This window comes from Chionomys nivalis, chromosome 9, assembly GCF_950005125.1.
Source record: "Chionomys nivalis chromosome 9, mChiNiv1.1, whole genome shotgun sequence".
In the NCBI taxonomy this organism is placed as follows: domain Eukaryota; kingdom Metazoa; phylum Chordata; class Mammalia; order Rodentia; family Cricetidae; genus Chionomys; species Chionomys nivalis.
The window spans coordinates 24,273,656-24,288,462 of record NC_080094.1 but is presented as its reverse complement, the minus strand read 5'-3'; the positions used below and the strand labels follow the sequence as shown (position 1 = coordinate 24,288,462).

At 41.3% G+C, this 14,807-nt stretch overlaps 1 protein-coding gene across 1 annotated transcript in view; it reads left to right on the top strand.

Moving 5' to 3' along the window:
* Positions 1-7,514, top strand: part of LOC130881172 (DNA (cytosine-5)-methyltransferase 3B-like) — a 35,464-nt gene extending 27,950 nt beyond the window's left edge. Inside the window, exon 20 of the mRNA XM_057780523.1 lies at positions 6,391-7,514. Coding sequence (XP_057636506.1) covers positions 6,391-6,532 — 142 coding nt within the window. The 3' untranslated portion in view covers positions 6,533-7,514. The remainder of the gene's footprint in view (positions 1-6,390) is intronic.
* The last annotated feature ends 7,293 nt before the right edge of the window (positions 7,515-14,807 follow it).

The following is a 14,807-nucleotide window of genomic DNA, read 5'->3' as shown; positions in this document are numbered from 1 at the left end:
AATCGCACCACAACATGAGAAACTGTATTTAGCAATGTTAAGTCACTGTCTAGAAAGGCCTGTCTTTAGGATCCTCTGGATGACTGTAGCACTGGAGCAGGACTTCTTGGGCAACTGCCTTGCTCTAGCTACAGGGGGGATGTTTCTCAGGGTCCCCATGATGTCTGAGAACCGTGAAGCCTCCCTGTTCTTTCTGCTGTGCTACCAGTGCAAGTTTTGAATGTCAAAGGCCATTTCATCTGTCCCTGAGGTGAAGTGGGTCCTAGGGACAGAGCTGACGTGTTAATTGTGGCATGGTGGCTGGAGAAATGACAGCTCAGCGTCTAAGCTCATTCTAAGCTCAGTGGCCGTCTGTTTCCTAGAGTCATGGTACAGCCGTCTGTAACACAAATGGTCTCAGGCCCTCCGTCATCCTAGGGCTCCAGAACTGCGTGTGACACAGGCAAACCATTTAGAAAGTATAATCTGTACTTCCTTATACTCCCTAATCCACCTATTATAGTTTGCCCTTTATCTCTCTATCTGGATTCTTCCATGTCTTTACTGTGTACCTGGACGTACCACAGATTGAAGGCTTAAAAGCTACCATGCACATCTAAGGGAAAATACACAATATTTAACCTTTTGGTCTTTGTTATGATTATTTTTTTTCTGGTTCCACCCATCTTCAAAGTTCATTATTTTGTTTTTCTTAACAACTTAACAGATCCATTGTGTAAACGAACGACAGTTTCACTATCCATGAATTGAGAGGCATCTAGGCGGTTTCTAACTGCTGTCTATTATGTGTAAAAGAGCAAAGAATGGCTGAGAAGTAGGAGTGGGGGAGTCCTCACTATACCATCAAGAGGATTGTGGTGGATCTTGGCAGATCTACTGCCAGCTTCCTGAGGAGCTGCCATACTGAGCATAGTGCCTGAACCAATTTACGTGCCCTCTAGCAATGAATAAGGGTTTCCCTGTGCCCTTATCCTTGCCACCAAGAGCAATCATGACTGGTATGAGATGAAATCGCAGTTATAATTTGCATGCTTTTTTCTTTTTTTTCTTTTTAGTCTTTTTTTCACTTAGTCTGTCAGTCTTTCTTCCCTCAGTTTACTTCTCCTTCCCTTTCTCTTTCTCCTTGCCTCTTTTTTTTCTTTTTGGAGATAGGGTTTCTTTGTAGCCTTTCCTGCCTGGAACTAGTGCTGTAGACCAGGCTGGCCTCATTCATATAGACCACCTGCCTCTGCTTCCCAAGTGCTGGGATTAAAGGCGTGTGTCACCGTCTCCCAGCTATAATATTTTCATAATGGCTAGGCATGTTGAATTTCTCAGGTGATTATATGTCATATTTTGAGGACTTGGTTTACTATCTCTGTTCCCCATTTTGTAGTTCTTATATATAGTCTAGATACTAACCCTCTATCAAGAATATAGTTAAGATCTTTTCCCATTCTGTAGGGTGCAATTTTTCCGTAAGATGGTGTCCACTTCCCTGTGTTCATTGGTCTTAGTGTCCTTTTCCATGGAAGTTGATGCCCTCTTGACTTCTGACAGTGCTCATTATGCATGTCATGTGCAGATAATACGTTCACACATACAACAGATAAACAAACATAAATAAATTATTTTATGGATAGCTTAGAATCTACGTCTCTAGATTTCTCAGTCTAGATTTCCTATACTTTTATTATGAATCAAGTTTTTTTAGTCAAGGCAGTTCATACACAAGCAATTCACTCTGTGGAGGTCTTCTTAGCTCATCTGTGTTTGCTTTCAAGACCTTGCTAATGAAGATGCACAGTCAGATGGTATTAGCCATCTTTGACTCTCCATAAGCTCTGAAACACTTTCATAGGGATCTGGTGACAAAGTGTGGCTAGAGGTGGGAGGAGCCTGTAGTAAGGCAGACCAGTTTTGTTTGTAGGAGATATTATTGGTCACTTAATCACTGGAGCTTGCAGAATTGGGTACCATACCATGTTCATTCTTGGGATAGCCTGTGCTAATTTTACCCAGCCATCAAGCCCTTTCACTGCTGCTGTGTTGTTGCTTGTTCAATGGTAGACTCTTGTGGAGTAGACGAGATGCAGAGGGTAGTGGGTACATTCAAGATTGGGAATGCAGCTTTGCCAATGTGAATGGGGACAAGAGTGCTCCTTCACAGAGCAGAGGGAACGCAGCCATGTGAATAATGAGTGTCAGATGCCGAACGATGGTCTCTGGATTTTGGGTCAATGGGTTTCCCAAGATAAGCTTCAAGATCAGTGTTCTTAGTCAGGAACACCTGAGAAAGAAACTATAGGTATACATGTAAGTAATTCAGTTTTAAAACAGTGCCACATACTTACGTCAGCATTGGAAGTCATGGGGAGTTGCTAAAATGATATGCATTTGTCTGATGGCAGGAAAAGAAGAATAAGGCAGAAAGACACGAATGAAGTGGTGAATTAGTCGCAGTTCAAGAGGCTGTCAAACACTGGAGTCAAAGGAGTTAGGTGTAGTCAGCAAGTGGGCAATGAGAGGAAGAGTCTAGTTTGACAGATGAAGCATTTGAGGTCTAGGCAGAGACAGAACGCACTAGCTGATATCTGCAGGCTTATCATCACCCGTCAGTCAAAGACATTTGTTTGTACAAATCCTTATTTTTTTTATTATACTTTGTACTTTTATACTTATGTGTGTGCCTGTGTGAGCCTGCATGCGCTATGAACGCCTGAAAGCTCTATGTTGGTCTTGGTTCCTGGGCTTAGACTTGATGATGCTCCTACCCATGTTGAAGGTTTGTGTGGATATTTGAATCTACACAGATCTAGGCTTGCTCTGATCCTTTTCTCTTGGTCTCAGGGTTAGGCCCATGAAGACCTTAAAAGAAAATGGGAGGGCTGGAGAGAAGGCTCAGAGGTTAAGAGTACTGTCTGCTCTTCCAAAGGTCCTGAGTTCAATTTCCGGCAACCACATGGTGGCTCACAACCATCTGTAGTGGGATCTGGTACCCTCTTCTGGCATGCAGGCATACACACAGAGAGAATATTGTATGCATAATAAATAAATAAATGTTGAAAAATAAAAGAAAGAAAATGGGAATTGTCATTGGTCAGCTAGAAGGCTGTCAGGGCTGGATATGATTTCTTTAACTAAACTGCTTCCATTGTGAAGTCTCGGTATTTGGGTCCTTTAATGAGGCTGCTGTAGTTCATAGCTTCTATGTATAGATGTGGACAGGTTTCTACTTTGAATCGCAGCTCTTGATATTAGAATTCACATTTGCAGATCAGATGGCCAGAAGGAGCAAGCTTTGAGTGTCTTTCATGGAGGAAGGCATTTACTATTAAGAGCCTTCTGAGCTCCCATCACTAGTAATGTATATCTCATAGTGACGAAGTCCACGGTGATCTAGATCAGGGTGATAGTGCTGCCTGTGTGTGGGGCACTCCTGGTTTGCAGAGCACTTGGTTCTCCTTAATGCATTCCAATCAGTAACAACACTATACTGTGTGTGGGTACTGGGCACGGTCTTAAAGCACTTAGGCACAGCCTTGTGCTCTCACTTGTATGGTTTTCATCCAAGGTTTGTGACATGGATATTACCTAAGTGCACTGAGGAAGCAGATTCTGGAGTTGCTCTTGGTTCCATTGCCAGCACAGAAATGACAGCTCAGAACTCTGTAACCCCTGTTCTTTTCACTTCCATGGACCCTGGCTGCATGGGTTGGTCCAATAAACACATGCAGACATTGCTACACATTTTTAAAAAATTGAATTTTATTTAAAAAGCTACATTCTCTCTTCACCTGACTTGTGAGGTCTCTAGCGTAGACCCACAGGGCAGATGCTGGAGAATAACGGGTTTTGGCTGTTCCCAGGCCCGTGATAGCTTCCAAGAATGATAAGCTCGAGCTGCAGGACTGCCTGGAGTTCAGTAGGACAGCAAAGGTAAGATGCTGAGCGGGCTGTGCCGCACCTTCCGGAAAACTGACCTGGGCTCTCTGCACACGGCTCCTGCTCATTCCCTCACAGACCCCTGGTGCTGGGCCCCTTTCCCCACAGACTTTTCTCTCTCTTCTTCAAGTTCAGAGTAACAACCCCAGCAGGAAGACCCAGCTGCGCTCTGTGGTGGTGATGCTGGAGGCAGGGAGGCTGTGCTGCAGGTGCTCTTTGCAGTAAGGACAGTGGCGGATGCTGTGGCCAAAGGCTGTGCTGTGAAGTCACAGATGCACAGTGAGGCCTCAGCGCCTTCTCTGTGTCTGTGAAAAGCAAAGGCCTGATGCTCAAGCACCGGTGGCCATTCTGAGTCTGGATGGTTTCTGCTCTTAATGACCTCATGGATCAAGAACCGGTGTCTTGGCCCCCACGTGATCCTTCATGGTCACGAAAATTCATGTAGCATTTGTGGAAGCACAAAGAATCTCTCCAAGTCTCTGTCCTCTCCCTGTGTCTGCCTGTCCCTGCCAGCTCTCCAGACTCATGCCTTCAGTCCTCTGCCCTCTGATGCTTCTGAGCCTGACCCCACTTGGAAGCCTTCTGTGCTCACCCCGCGATATTGTTTTGTTCTCCAGTTAAAGAAAGTACAGACAATAACCACCAAGTCGAACTCCATCAGACAGGGGAAAAACCAGCTTTTCCCTGTAGTGATGAATGGCCAGGACGATGTTTTGTGGTGTACTGAGCTCGAAAGGTGAGCTGCATCTGGAACAAAGACAGGAGAGGGGAAAATGGGGTGAGAGACAGGATGGTGGACGCCTGTGTGCATTGCTCTGATATTTTCCTGTCCCAAATTTTCCTTTAAAGGACAAGGCTGAGGAAACTCCTGTTTATCCCCAGAATTCTCCTCGCGGGCCCTTCTCTCTCCGGTCTCTCTGATCTGCTACTTGTGTTGTCAGACCCGCCTAGCTCTGCCTCCCAAGTGCTCAGATTAAAGGCGGTGCCCCACTACCTTCCCTCTCTTCCAGATATAAGTATCAACTATTTCATGAAGATGTTAATGCTCCATATTTCATTACATATTTATTTCTTTTCTGGTCTCCTGGCTGAGAATGAACTCACTATAGGCTCTCCTGTGCTTCAGTGTCTTGAATGCCTGGCTTATAAATGTGAGCCACCATGACCCAAGTAATATTTTCTTTTACAATTAATTCTTTTTCAGATTTGAACATAACCCTTTCAACTACATTGCAACCCTCTCCACTCTCCAATCCCACTCACCCAATTTAGATGTTGCTATTCCCCATTTACTCCTCAAGTGCCGCCCAGCTGTCTTAGTGAGTGGGCTCTACCCTGATGTGTAACTACTCAGTCTCTACCTAGTACTGGGATTCCTACCTTCCCCCACTCTTTGGGATCTGCCACAGACCTGGTACATGCCATCACAATACTGGGAGTTCCTGTGTGCATCCGCTCTTTTCTGTCCAGAAACAATCTCAGGATATTATCAACCTTAGCAATCTCAGCGTCCTCTTCTGTAAAGGTCCCTGGGCCACAGGCTGGGTCACTGTAATTGTGTCCATGCTGTGGTTTGTACTGGAATTTGAGAGTTTCAGTTTAATATGATCGTTGAGGTGTGATTGGTACTGTGTAGATGACAGGAATAGCAAGGCCTGGGCTGGAGGTGTTGAATTCCTACAGCTAACTTTAGAGCGGTTATAAGCCTGCGATAATGAGATTCAGTCTTTTTGTCCTCTTTAACACCTTTGACGAAGTACCTTGGGCAAGCTCTGGATTTATTTTTTTCTCTAATATTTAGAGGGAGCGGATAGAGAGAGAGATTGTGTGTGTGAGTGAGAAAAGAGCGAGTGGTGAGAGAGCTGTATATGTACTTGTGCCTGTGAGCCTCTGTTTGCCATTGAAAATCTCGTCCTTTTTGTTTTTCCCCCCAGAAAACAAATTGCTTGACTTCTCATTATATTTTGAGCCAAATACATGTGTCTTCTGACTGACTGGTGATCATACATAGATCAGTTCACACTATGCATTTAAGAATGGTCCTAGAGCTGGGCAGTGATGGCACACACATTTAATCTCAGCACTCAGGAGGCAGAGACAGGTGGATTTTGTGAGTTCGAGGCAGCTGTCTACAAGAGCTAGTTCCGGGACAGGCTCTAAAGCTACAGTGTCCTAGACACATGTCTGCAGATTAACAAGGGTTAATTCATACCGTGGTCTGTGAGGAACAGGGGTACAGTCCCAGTGACAATACACAACACTGATTTCCTCTCTCTATCAGCTGGGAGCAAGTGTTCTTAGCTAATAGTTGAACTGGTAGTCTAGAAGGTAGGTTCCTTTGAGTCTAATAGTCCTGAGCGAGGCTGGTAGCTTTCCTAGGCCTGACTTCCAGAACACAGTTGTTCTTGGTGTACTAGGGACCTGGCTCCTTCTGACCTGGTGACTTTTCACTCTGTTCTCTCCCAGGATCTTCGGCTTTCCTGCACACTACACAGACGTGTCCAACATGGGCCGTGGTGCCCGCCAGAAGCTGCTGGGAAGGTCCTGGAGTGTACCGGTCATCAGACACCTCTTTGCCCCCTTGAAGGACTACTTTGCATGTGAATAGTTCTACCCAGGACTGGGGTGCTCTTGGTCTGAGCCAGGTCCCCAGAATCACCCCCTCCCTGAAGTCACCTCACCTCTCCCCTTTCTCAGCTCACCTGTTTGGGGCCTCACCTCACTGTGTACCTCAGCTTTCTCCTGCTCTGTGGGAGCAGAGCCTCCTGGCCCTTGCAGGGGAGCCCAAGGTGCTCTCTCCATGTGCACAGCTCAGACCTGGCTGCTTAGAGCAGCCCAACATGGTGCTCATGTTTTCTTATCCTGAAACTTTAAAACTTGAAATAGGTAGCAAGATGGCTTTTTTCCCTCCTGGGTTAATCAGTCAGAAGTGATGCTAAGATACCAAAATAATAGCTCTCCCAGTACTCAGGTTGATGCTGCAAAATCATTTTAGATTTTGTTTTTAAATCACCTGTGCTCCCATTTGCTAGAGGATGCTAGTATTAATGTGGGCTCAGATGAACAAGGTCAAGAGGCCAGGATTTTTTGTTTTGTGTTTTTTAATTTTCCCTAGGGATAGTAGAAGATGAAAAAGGTGATGTTTATGACTTAAGTGTTAATGGCACCTTCCCCTTGCTCTGGTACAAGGGCTGGAGTCCTGTTGGCCTTGTAGCATTTCCCAGTATGATGATGTCAGCAGGGATGATGTCGTCATCACATTCAGGGCTATTTCCCCCAAGATTCCCTGGGCAGGGGCCCGTGTAGCTAATCCTCAAGAAGACTGGAATAGAATGTTTTGAGCTCAGGAAGCGGGGTGGCCCCTCTTCCATATGTGAGGGACATGAAGGAGGGAGCTTAGCTAAACTATTTCCCACTCCCTCTCTCCAAATAATGAGCCCCCTCCCCCACCAGCTCAGGTCCCCAGATAAGTATGATCCTCTAATACTTATTGAGAAGCTAGGGCCAGAAGCACATTATTTTCCCTTGTCTAAGAGATGGGGAAACTACAATGAGAAACTTTGATCTTCTGGAAATTTTTAAAACCTTTTTACCCCATGATACATTATATTTTTAAGGGGATTCTTTTAGGGCATCCCTGGAGATGAGAAGCTGCATTTCAGAAATGCTCTTGCGATGCTTTTAACACCTTTTACTCTATTTACTGGTGCTATTTTGTAGAAAAAGAACAACCTTGACACATTTGGGCTTTTTATACACTTTTACATCTCTCAGACTTCTATTTTCATGTTTAACATTTTCATTAAGGTTTTTTTCGAAACTGGAGCATTGTCACGAGTGTTGGCAAACGGCCTTGTTTCCACAGTTTTTCTCCACTGTTTTAGGCAGAAAGATAACGGGTGCCTAAAGTTTACCTTTCTGTTTGATTAAAATTGTATTTCTCTAATCTTGTATGTGTCTTCATCTGCTTCTGTGTGGTAACAGCATGGTGTTGTCTGGGCAGGTTTTACTATCCTAGTCTTTATTCCTGTCGCCAGGCAAGGTGCATCAATCCATTCTAGGATAGCCTGGGCTTTATTTGTGTGTGGACCCTTAACTTCTAGATCTTACATGACCTTTGGACAGAATTGAAAAAGTAGGAAATGAGTTTTTTACTAAAGTCCTCCAGGGACTGAAAGAAATCTTCACAAATTTCTTACAAAGATTGACATCAACAGTAAAGAGAATGATACCAAATTCAAAAGCTAGGCAAATAAAATTGAGTCTCTGGTTTTTGAAAATGCTAATTCTCAACACAAAAAGACAATTAGGCCTTTAAAGTCAAGATCAGCACTTTGGAGGAATGGATCTGAGAGGCAATCAGTATTGAATCTCATGACCATCATGATCCTTGGATAGGAGAGGTGATTTCCAGAGGTTTGAAGAAAAATCAAAATGCCAAGTGTTTCAGTTGTGACAAACAAGGTCACCATAAAGGGATTATAAACAGGGCATCCCAAGAAACAATGTTATTTTGTAACTATAATTCAAATGGAACGCACCTCCCTCGGGATTATGCAGAAGATGAGGCAAGGACAATCATTGGACTAATGGATGTAGATCAAAAAGGGACATTCAAGGTAACCCTTTGCATCGGGAAACCTTGAGGGGCATCCCCCAGGACCTCATGCCAAATCCATCCGGTTTAGTCGTTTCCTGTAGTCGTGGGCGAAACTCCTTCCCAGAGCAATTAAAAAGCCTAAAGTTTATTCTAAGAGACCATGCTGCTCTGGATAATAGAACAGCTATAGAAGAGAACAAAAAATTCAGGAAAAAACAGTATTTTGGCAAATGAAAAGACCAAAATTTAAAAATCTGAATAAACGACATTGTCATTGAATGTTTGGTAGGCACAGATGCAGATGTGACAGTAGTTACACTTGAATCTTGGCATCTACTTGGCCTCTTCAGGACGGTCACCTCAGGTAAAACAGCAGAAGAGGGCTTGAATGTATAGAGCTAGAAGGACAGAAAGGAAAATTAAAGTCATATGTGGCTAATATAGCGATGAATTTGTGGGGATATGATTGGTTAGAGTGATGGAATACTCAGATAACATTCCCCCAGTCTTAGAAACAAACCAGAAATTAACATGTTTCTGGGAAAATTATTATAAGGTATTATAAAAAAAGGTCACCAACCATTAAGGTTGTACAATAAGAAGACACAACAGCTGCTCATCTGTCAAAGGCACCAATAGCCCTACCTTTTAAAATGGTTGACAGACAAACCATGGGTTGAACAATGGCTTTAAACATCAGAGAAACTTCAGGACTTAGAACAGCTGGTACAGGAGCAGCTAGATGCTCAGCGTATTGAAGAATCAAGCAGCCCTTGGAATTCTTCTGTATTTGTTGTTAAAAAGAAATCTGGAAAACAGTGAATGGTGACAAATCTAAGAGCTGTTAATAAGGTGATTCAGCCAATGGGCTCTCTACAGTCTGGAATCCCTTTGCCTTCTCTATTACCTAAAGGATGGCCTGTTATAGTTATTGATTTAAAAGATTGATTCGTCACTCTACCTTTACAAGAAAAAGACAGGAAAATTTACAAAAATTAGTCCCCAAAAGGTGCAAAATTAGGAGGGATCGTTTGCAGACTCTTAATGACTTTCAGAGACTGCTAGGAGACATTTCATATCTAAGATCCTCTACTGGGAGAGGTCCTGATGAACTGAGTAATTTGGTCAAAACCTCAGAGGGTGAGGAGTTAAATAGTCGCAGGAAATTATCAGCTGAAGCTGAGAGAGAATTTGCTTTGAAGAGAAATTGCACATGTGGATAGTGTGGATCCATTTAAAAAATTTTTTAAAGGTATTTTTTAAAAATTTATTATGTATATAGTGTCCTGCCTGCATGTACATATACACACACACCAGAAGAGGGCACCAGATCTCTTTACAGATGGTTGTGAGCCACCATGTGGTTGCTGGGAACTGAACTTAGGACCTCTGAAAGAGTAGCCAGTGCTCTTAACCTGTCAGTCATCTCTACAGCCTATGAATCTGAATCTTAACTACATTCTGATCCTATTAACCTCCAAGCATTCCCCTTCAGGAATTTTAATACAGAAGGAAGGTATTACCTTAGAATGGATCTCTTTACCACATAAACTGAGTTAAAAATTAAAAACACGTGGAAAGGTCTCTGAGTTGATTCTAAAAGGAAAATTGAGACTTCATCAATTAGCAGAAATATACCCAGCAGAAATTATAGTACTTTTTAATAATGATGAAATTGACAAATTGTGGACAGAAAGTGAACCCTGGAAAAGAACTTGTAGTAATAGTTTGTGAGAGATTAAGAACAAATATCCTGGGACTGGAGAGATGGCTCAGAGGTTAAGAGCATTGTCTGTTCTAAAGGTCCTGAGTTCAATTCCCAGCAACCACATGGTGGCTCACAACCATCTGTAATAGAGTCTGGTGCCCTCTTCTGGCCTGCAGGCATACTCACAGACAGAATATTGAATACATAATAAATAAATATTAAAAAGGAGAATGGGCTCTTCTTAACATTGTACAAGAAACATCAATATTTGGAGCGCCTACATTTTGTACTGATGCAAACAAATCAGGAAAGACAGGTTACAAATCAGAAAATTTAAATAAAGTGGATCTAACCCTTATGATTTTGTCCAAAAGTCAGAATTATGTGTTATTCTTGTGGTATTAATGGATTTTAGGGAACCTCTTAACATAGTTACTGATTTGCAATATGCAGAAAAAGTTGTTTTGCATATTGAAATCATTGAATTTATATCAGGTGTTACAGAATTGACTTTATAATTTATTCATTTGCAAGAAATACTCGGGAATAGGAATCATCCCATATATATAACACACATCTGATTCCATCTTGATCTGCCAGGACCTCTAGCACAAGACAATAAAGAAATTTAACAACTATTGTTTGGAAATATGCTGGAGGCCTCAGAATTTCATAAAAACATCATGTCAATAGCAAAGATTTAGAAATAGACTTTTCCATTACATGGCAACAAGTCAAGGAAATTATAACATAATGTCCTACTTGTTCTTTATACAATCAAACACCACTACATTCAGGAAGTAACCCAAAGTGTACTGAAAGGAATGAAACTGGCAGATGAATATGTCCTATTTTACAGAATTCAAAAAATTAAAAATATATATACCGCAGTATACCTATTCAGGTTTTCAATGGGCAACTGCTTTGAGTTTGGAAAAGGCTGATTTTATAATAACACATTTGCTAGAAGTTACGGCCATTATTGGTATACCTGTAGAAATAAAGACAGTGCTCCAGCATGTTTCTAAGGAAATGAAACAGATTGTGCTGATTATAATTTAAAACATATTACCCATATACTACAAAATCAAACTCTAAAAGATATGTTAAACAGAAAAGAGTAATAAAAGCTCCAGAAATAAATTACATATGCTTTATTAACTTTGAATTTTATAAATGCTAATGAAAGGAACAACAGCTGTGGAGAGACATTGGATAATAGAAAAAACTATGGAATTCAATCAGCCAGTATACTTTAAAGATATGTTGACCTCAGAATGGAAATCAGGACATGTGTTATATGGGGGAAAAGGGTTTTGCTTTTGTTTTCACAGGAGAAGAAAAGCTATTGGTACCATTAAAATTGATAAAGACTCAATTTGTACAAGAGAGACCTCTTAATTTGAGGAGATGATAGTTCATCAAGCAGCATGGCCATTTTAATCTGAACTAGCCTATAAGACTAACAAATATTTTTTACTTGATCAGCTATAACTTGCCAAAAGAGAACCTCTTCAAAATTAGGGTTGGGGTTTCTACCTTTTCAGAAGAATAAAGGTGTATCCAACTAAGGAATCCAAAGACCACTGAACAAATGAGATGGGAAGAGAAAAGACAAATCATCCAGAAAAATTGTCCCAAGAAAAAGAATAAATCAGCTTATTGGTATATCAGATTTACAACAGCATAAATTTCACTAATCTTTCCAAACGTTTCTACTGTTCTCTACAGACATATAATGCAAACGGTCTTTTTATAGTCCCAGTCCAATTAAAAATTAAAGCTGTCTTTGGAGTTGCAGTGTGGTTCTCTCTTTCTCTAAACCCAAGCATGCTTATTAAAGTAAAATCCCAAATCTCTGTCTCATGTCAGAAGAGCCACTTTTTTTTTTTTGGTTTTTCGAGACAGGGTTTCTCTGTGGCTTTGTTTGGAGCCTGTCCTGGAACTAGCTCTTGTAGACCAGGCTGGTCTCGAACTCACAGAGATCCGCCTACCTCTGCCTCCCAAGTGCTGGGATTAAAGGCGTGCGCCACCACCGCCCGGCAGAAGAGCCACTTATTAAGGGAAAGAAGAACAACAAATATTTAAGGACTATTTTATTGTCAGTAACCTCACAATCCTTTGGTTTTTATGTTGATTCTTTAGCAGTTTTTCTTTTTCCTTTTTTTTTTTTTTGTTTTTTTGTTTTTTGTTTTTCGAGACAGGGTTTCTCTGTGGCTTTGGAGCCTGTCCTGGAACTAGCTCTGTAGACCAGGCTGGTCTCGAACTCACAGAGATCCGCCTGCCTCTGCCTCCCAAGTGCTGGGATTAAAGGCGTGCGCCACCACCGCCCGGCTAGCAGTTTTTCTTAAGGCATAAATATCTAAAAATTTATAAGATTAAAATCTAGTGATATTTCATTTTTATTTTAATAAATAAAGTTTGCCTGAAGATCAGAATGCCAAACAGGACACCAGTCAGTCACTCAGGCTAGGCAGTGGTGGCACAGACTGTTAATCTCAGAAACCACAATAGTAGCCACAGAGGCCAGGCAGTCATAGATGCCAGGCAGTGGTGGTGCACACCTTTAATCCTAGCACTAGAGAGGAATAAGATGGGATGAGAAAGGAACTTGCTTTCTCTCTTTCAGTCTGAAGATTTCATAGAGGTAAGAGCTCTCTAGTGTTTGACTTCTTTGCTTTTTCTGAGCATCAGACTGAACCCCAACATCTGTCTCTGGGATTCTATTAATTGGGCTACATTAAAGTGTATGTATTTTGAAGTTTTTGTCGTGATATTAATGGTCCTATAAAATACTAACTAATTCTAGAGAAAGGTCTCATCTACCTTCCTGTAGATGATTTTGGGTTTGAATCTCTATCAGTTTTCTGCAGTGAACTATAAACATGCCTAACAGTAACCTTTGACGTCTTTAAAGGGAGGATGGGCCGGCGGTGGTGGCGCACGCCTTTAATCCCAGCACTGGGGAGGCAGAGGCAGGCGGATCTCTGGGAGTTCGAGGTCAGCCTGGTCTACAAGAGCTAGTTCCGGGACGGGCACCAAAGCTACAGAGAAACCCTGTCTCGAAAAACAAACAAACAAACAAACAAATAAATAAATAAAATAAAGGGAGGATGGGCCCCACAATGACCATTCCTCCATGAGTATGATAACATGACTAAGCTGAAAAACACCATGTAAAGATTGGCTTTTGGGCTACAGACTGCTCAGAATTATTTTGAAGTGGCTAAGTGAGATGATCCAGCTTGACAGACTATTCTAGCCAGGACTTGAGAAAAAAATCTGTACTTTCCCCTTATGCAGAGACTGGACAACAAATGATACAGCTACCTCTTCCAGGACTTGACAATTAACTCAATTTTTTTTTCTTTTCAGGATCCCTTAAAGATGCCATCATCCCCAAATGGCAGGAAGTAAATTTTAGAACACAACAGCCACATACCCGAGAGGTAGGGAGAGTGACTTTTGATCTCTCATTGGGTTATGGATATTTGTCATTGTTCAGGAGGATTGGTTATAAGTTTTTATTGGTAATGTTCAGGAAAAAAGCTAAACAAAAGACATTAGATTCAGGGTTCTTGTTCTGAAAAGAAAAAAGGGGGAATATAGGTATGATCAAATATAAGGGTAGATTATTGAATCTACTCTGAAAAGAAAAAAGGGAGACTGTAGATATGACAAAATAAAAAGGTAGACATTGAATCTACTTCTAAAAAGCAACTACTAGTTTTAAATATTTTTCATCAGATTGGATTTTTATATTGATACAAATTTGATATTAATTTTATTAAAAATACTGTACATATATTTCTAATATTTTTCAAGGTATTGTACATATAAAGTTCATTTAACAATGTGATGCAAATTTCTAGTCCTTAAAAGTTATTATTACCAGCTATTTAAGATAATAAAGAAATGCAGGTTAGTAATTAGTCACCTATTACAATTGAATTTGTGATCATATTATGTGTGTTTTCAAGGTCAAGCAGAGATATATTTTAGATAGAAAGGTCATCTTCAAACACCTCAGGCATATATGGAATATTAAAAGATGTTTTAATAACAGGTTCTTTTTTTATGACAATGAGACATGTCTGCTCCTGGCAGCACTAGTCTACTTCAGCGACAATGATGGGCATTGAAGAAGCTCCACATGGAGTTTACTTTCCTTTGCCCAAAAGCAAGCCATTGGGCAAGAAAGTGCTTGCTCTTTTCTCAACTGCTGACAGTATACTGTCCTGATTGGACAAGCAGGACATAAAAGAGAGTGACTGCCAAACTTTGTCAAGAAAAGGTGGGATAGTCCTTCAAAAATCCTGCTTCATAGACAAATCTGTTGAATATTTTAGGTTTTTATACTAAAGATGGATGCCCCAATATAATATAGGATATCTTTCTGTGTATATATTGCTGTTATTGGTTAATGAATAAAGTTGCTTTGGCCTATGGCAGGACAGAATATAGCCAGCCTGGAAGAGCTATACAGAGAGAGTAGTAGGTTGAGTCAAGGAGATGCCATGTAGCTGCTGAAGGAGACAGATGCCGGAAATGTATTGGTAGACTGCAGCTTAGTTG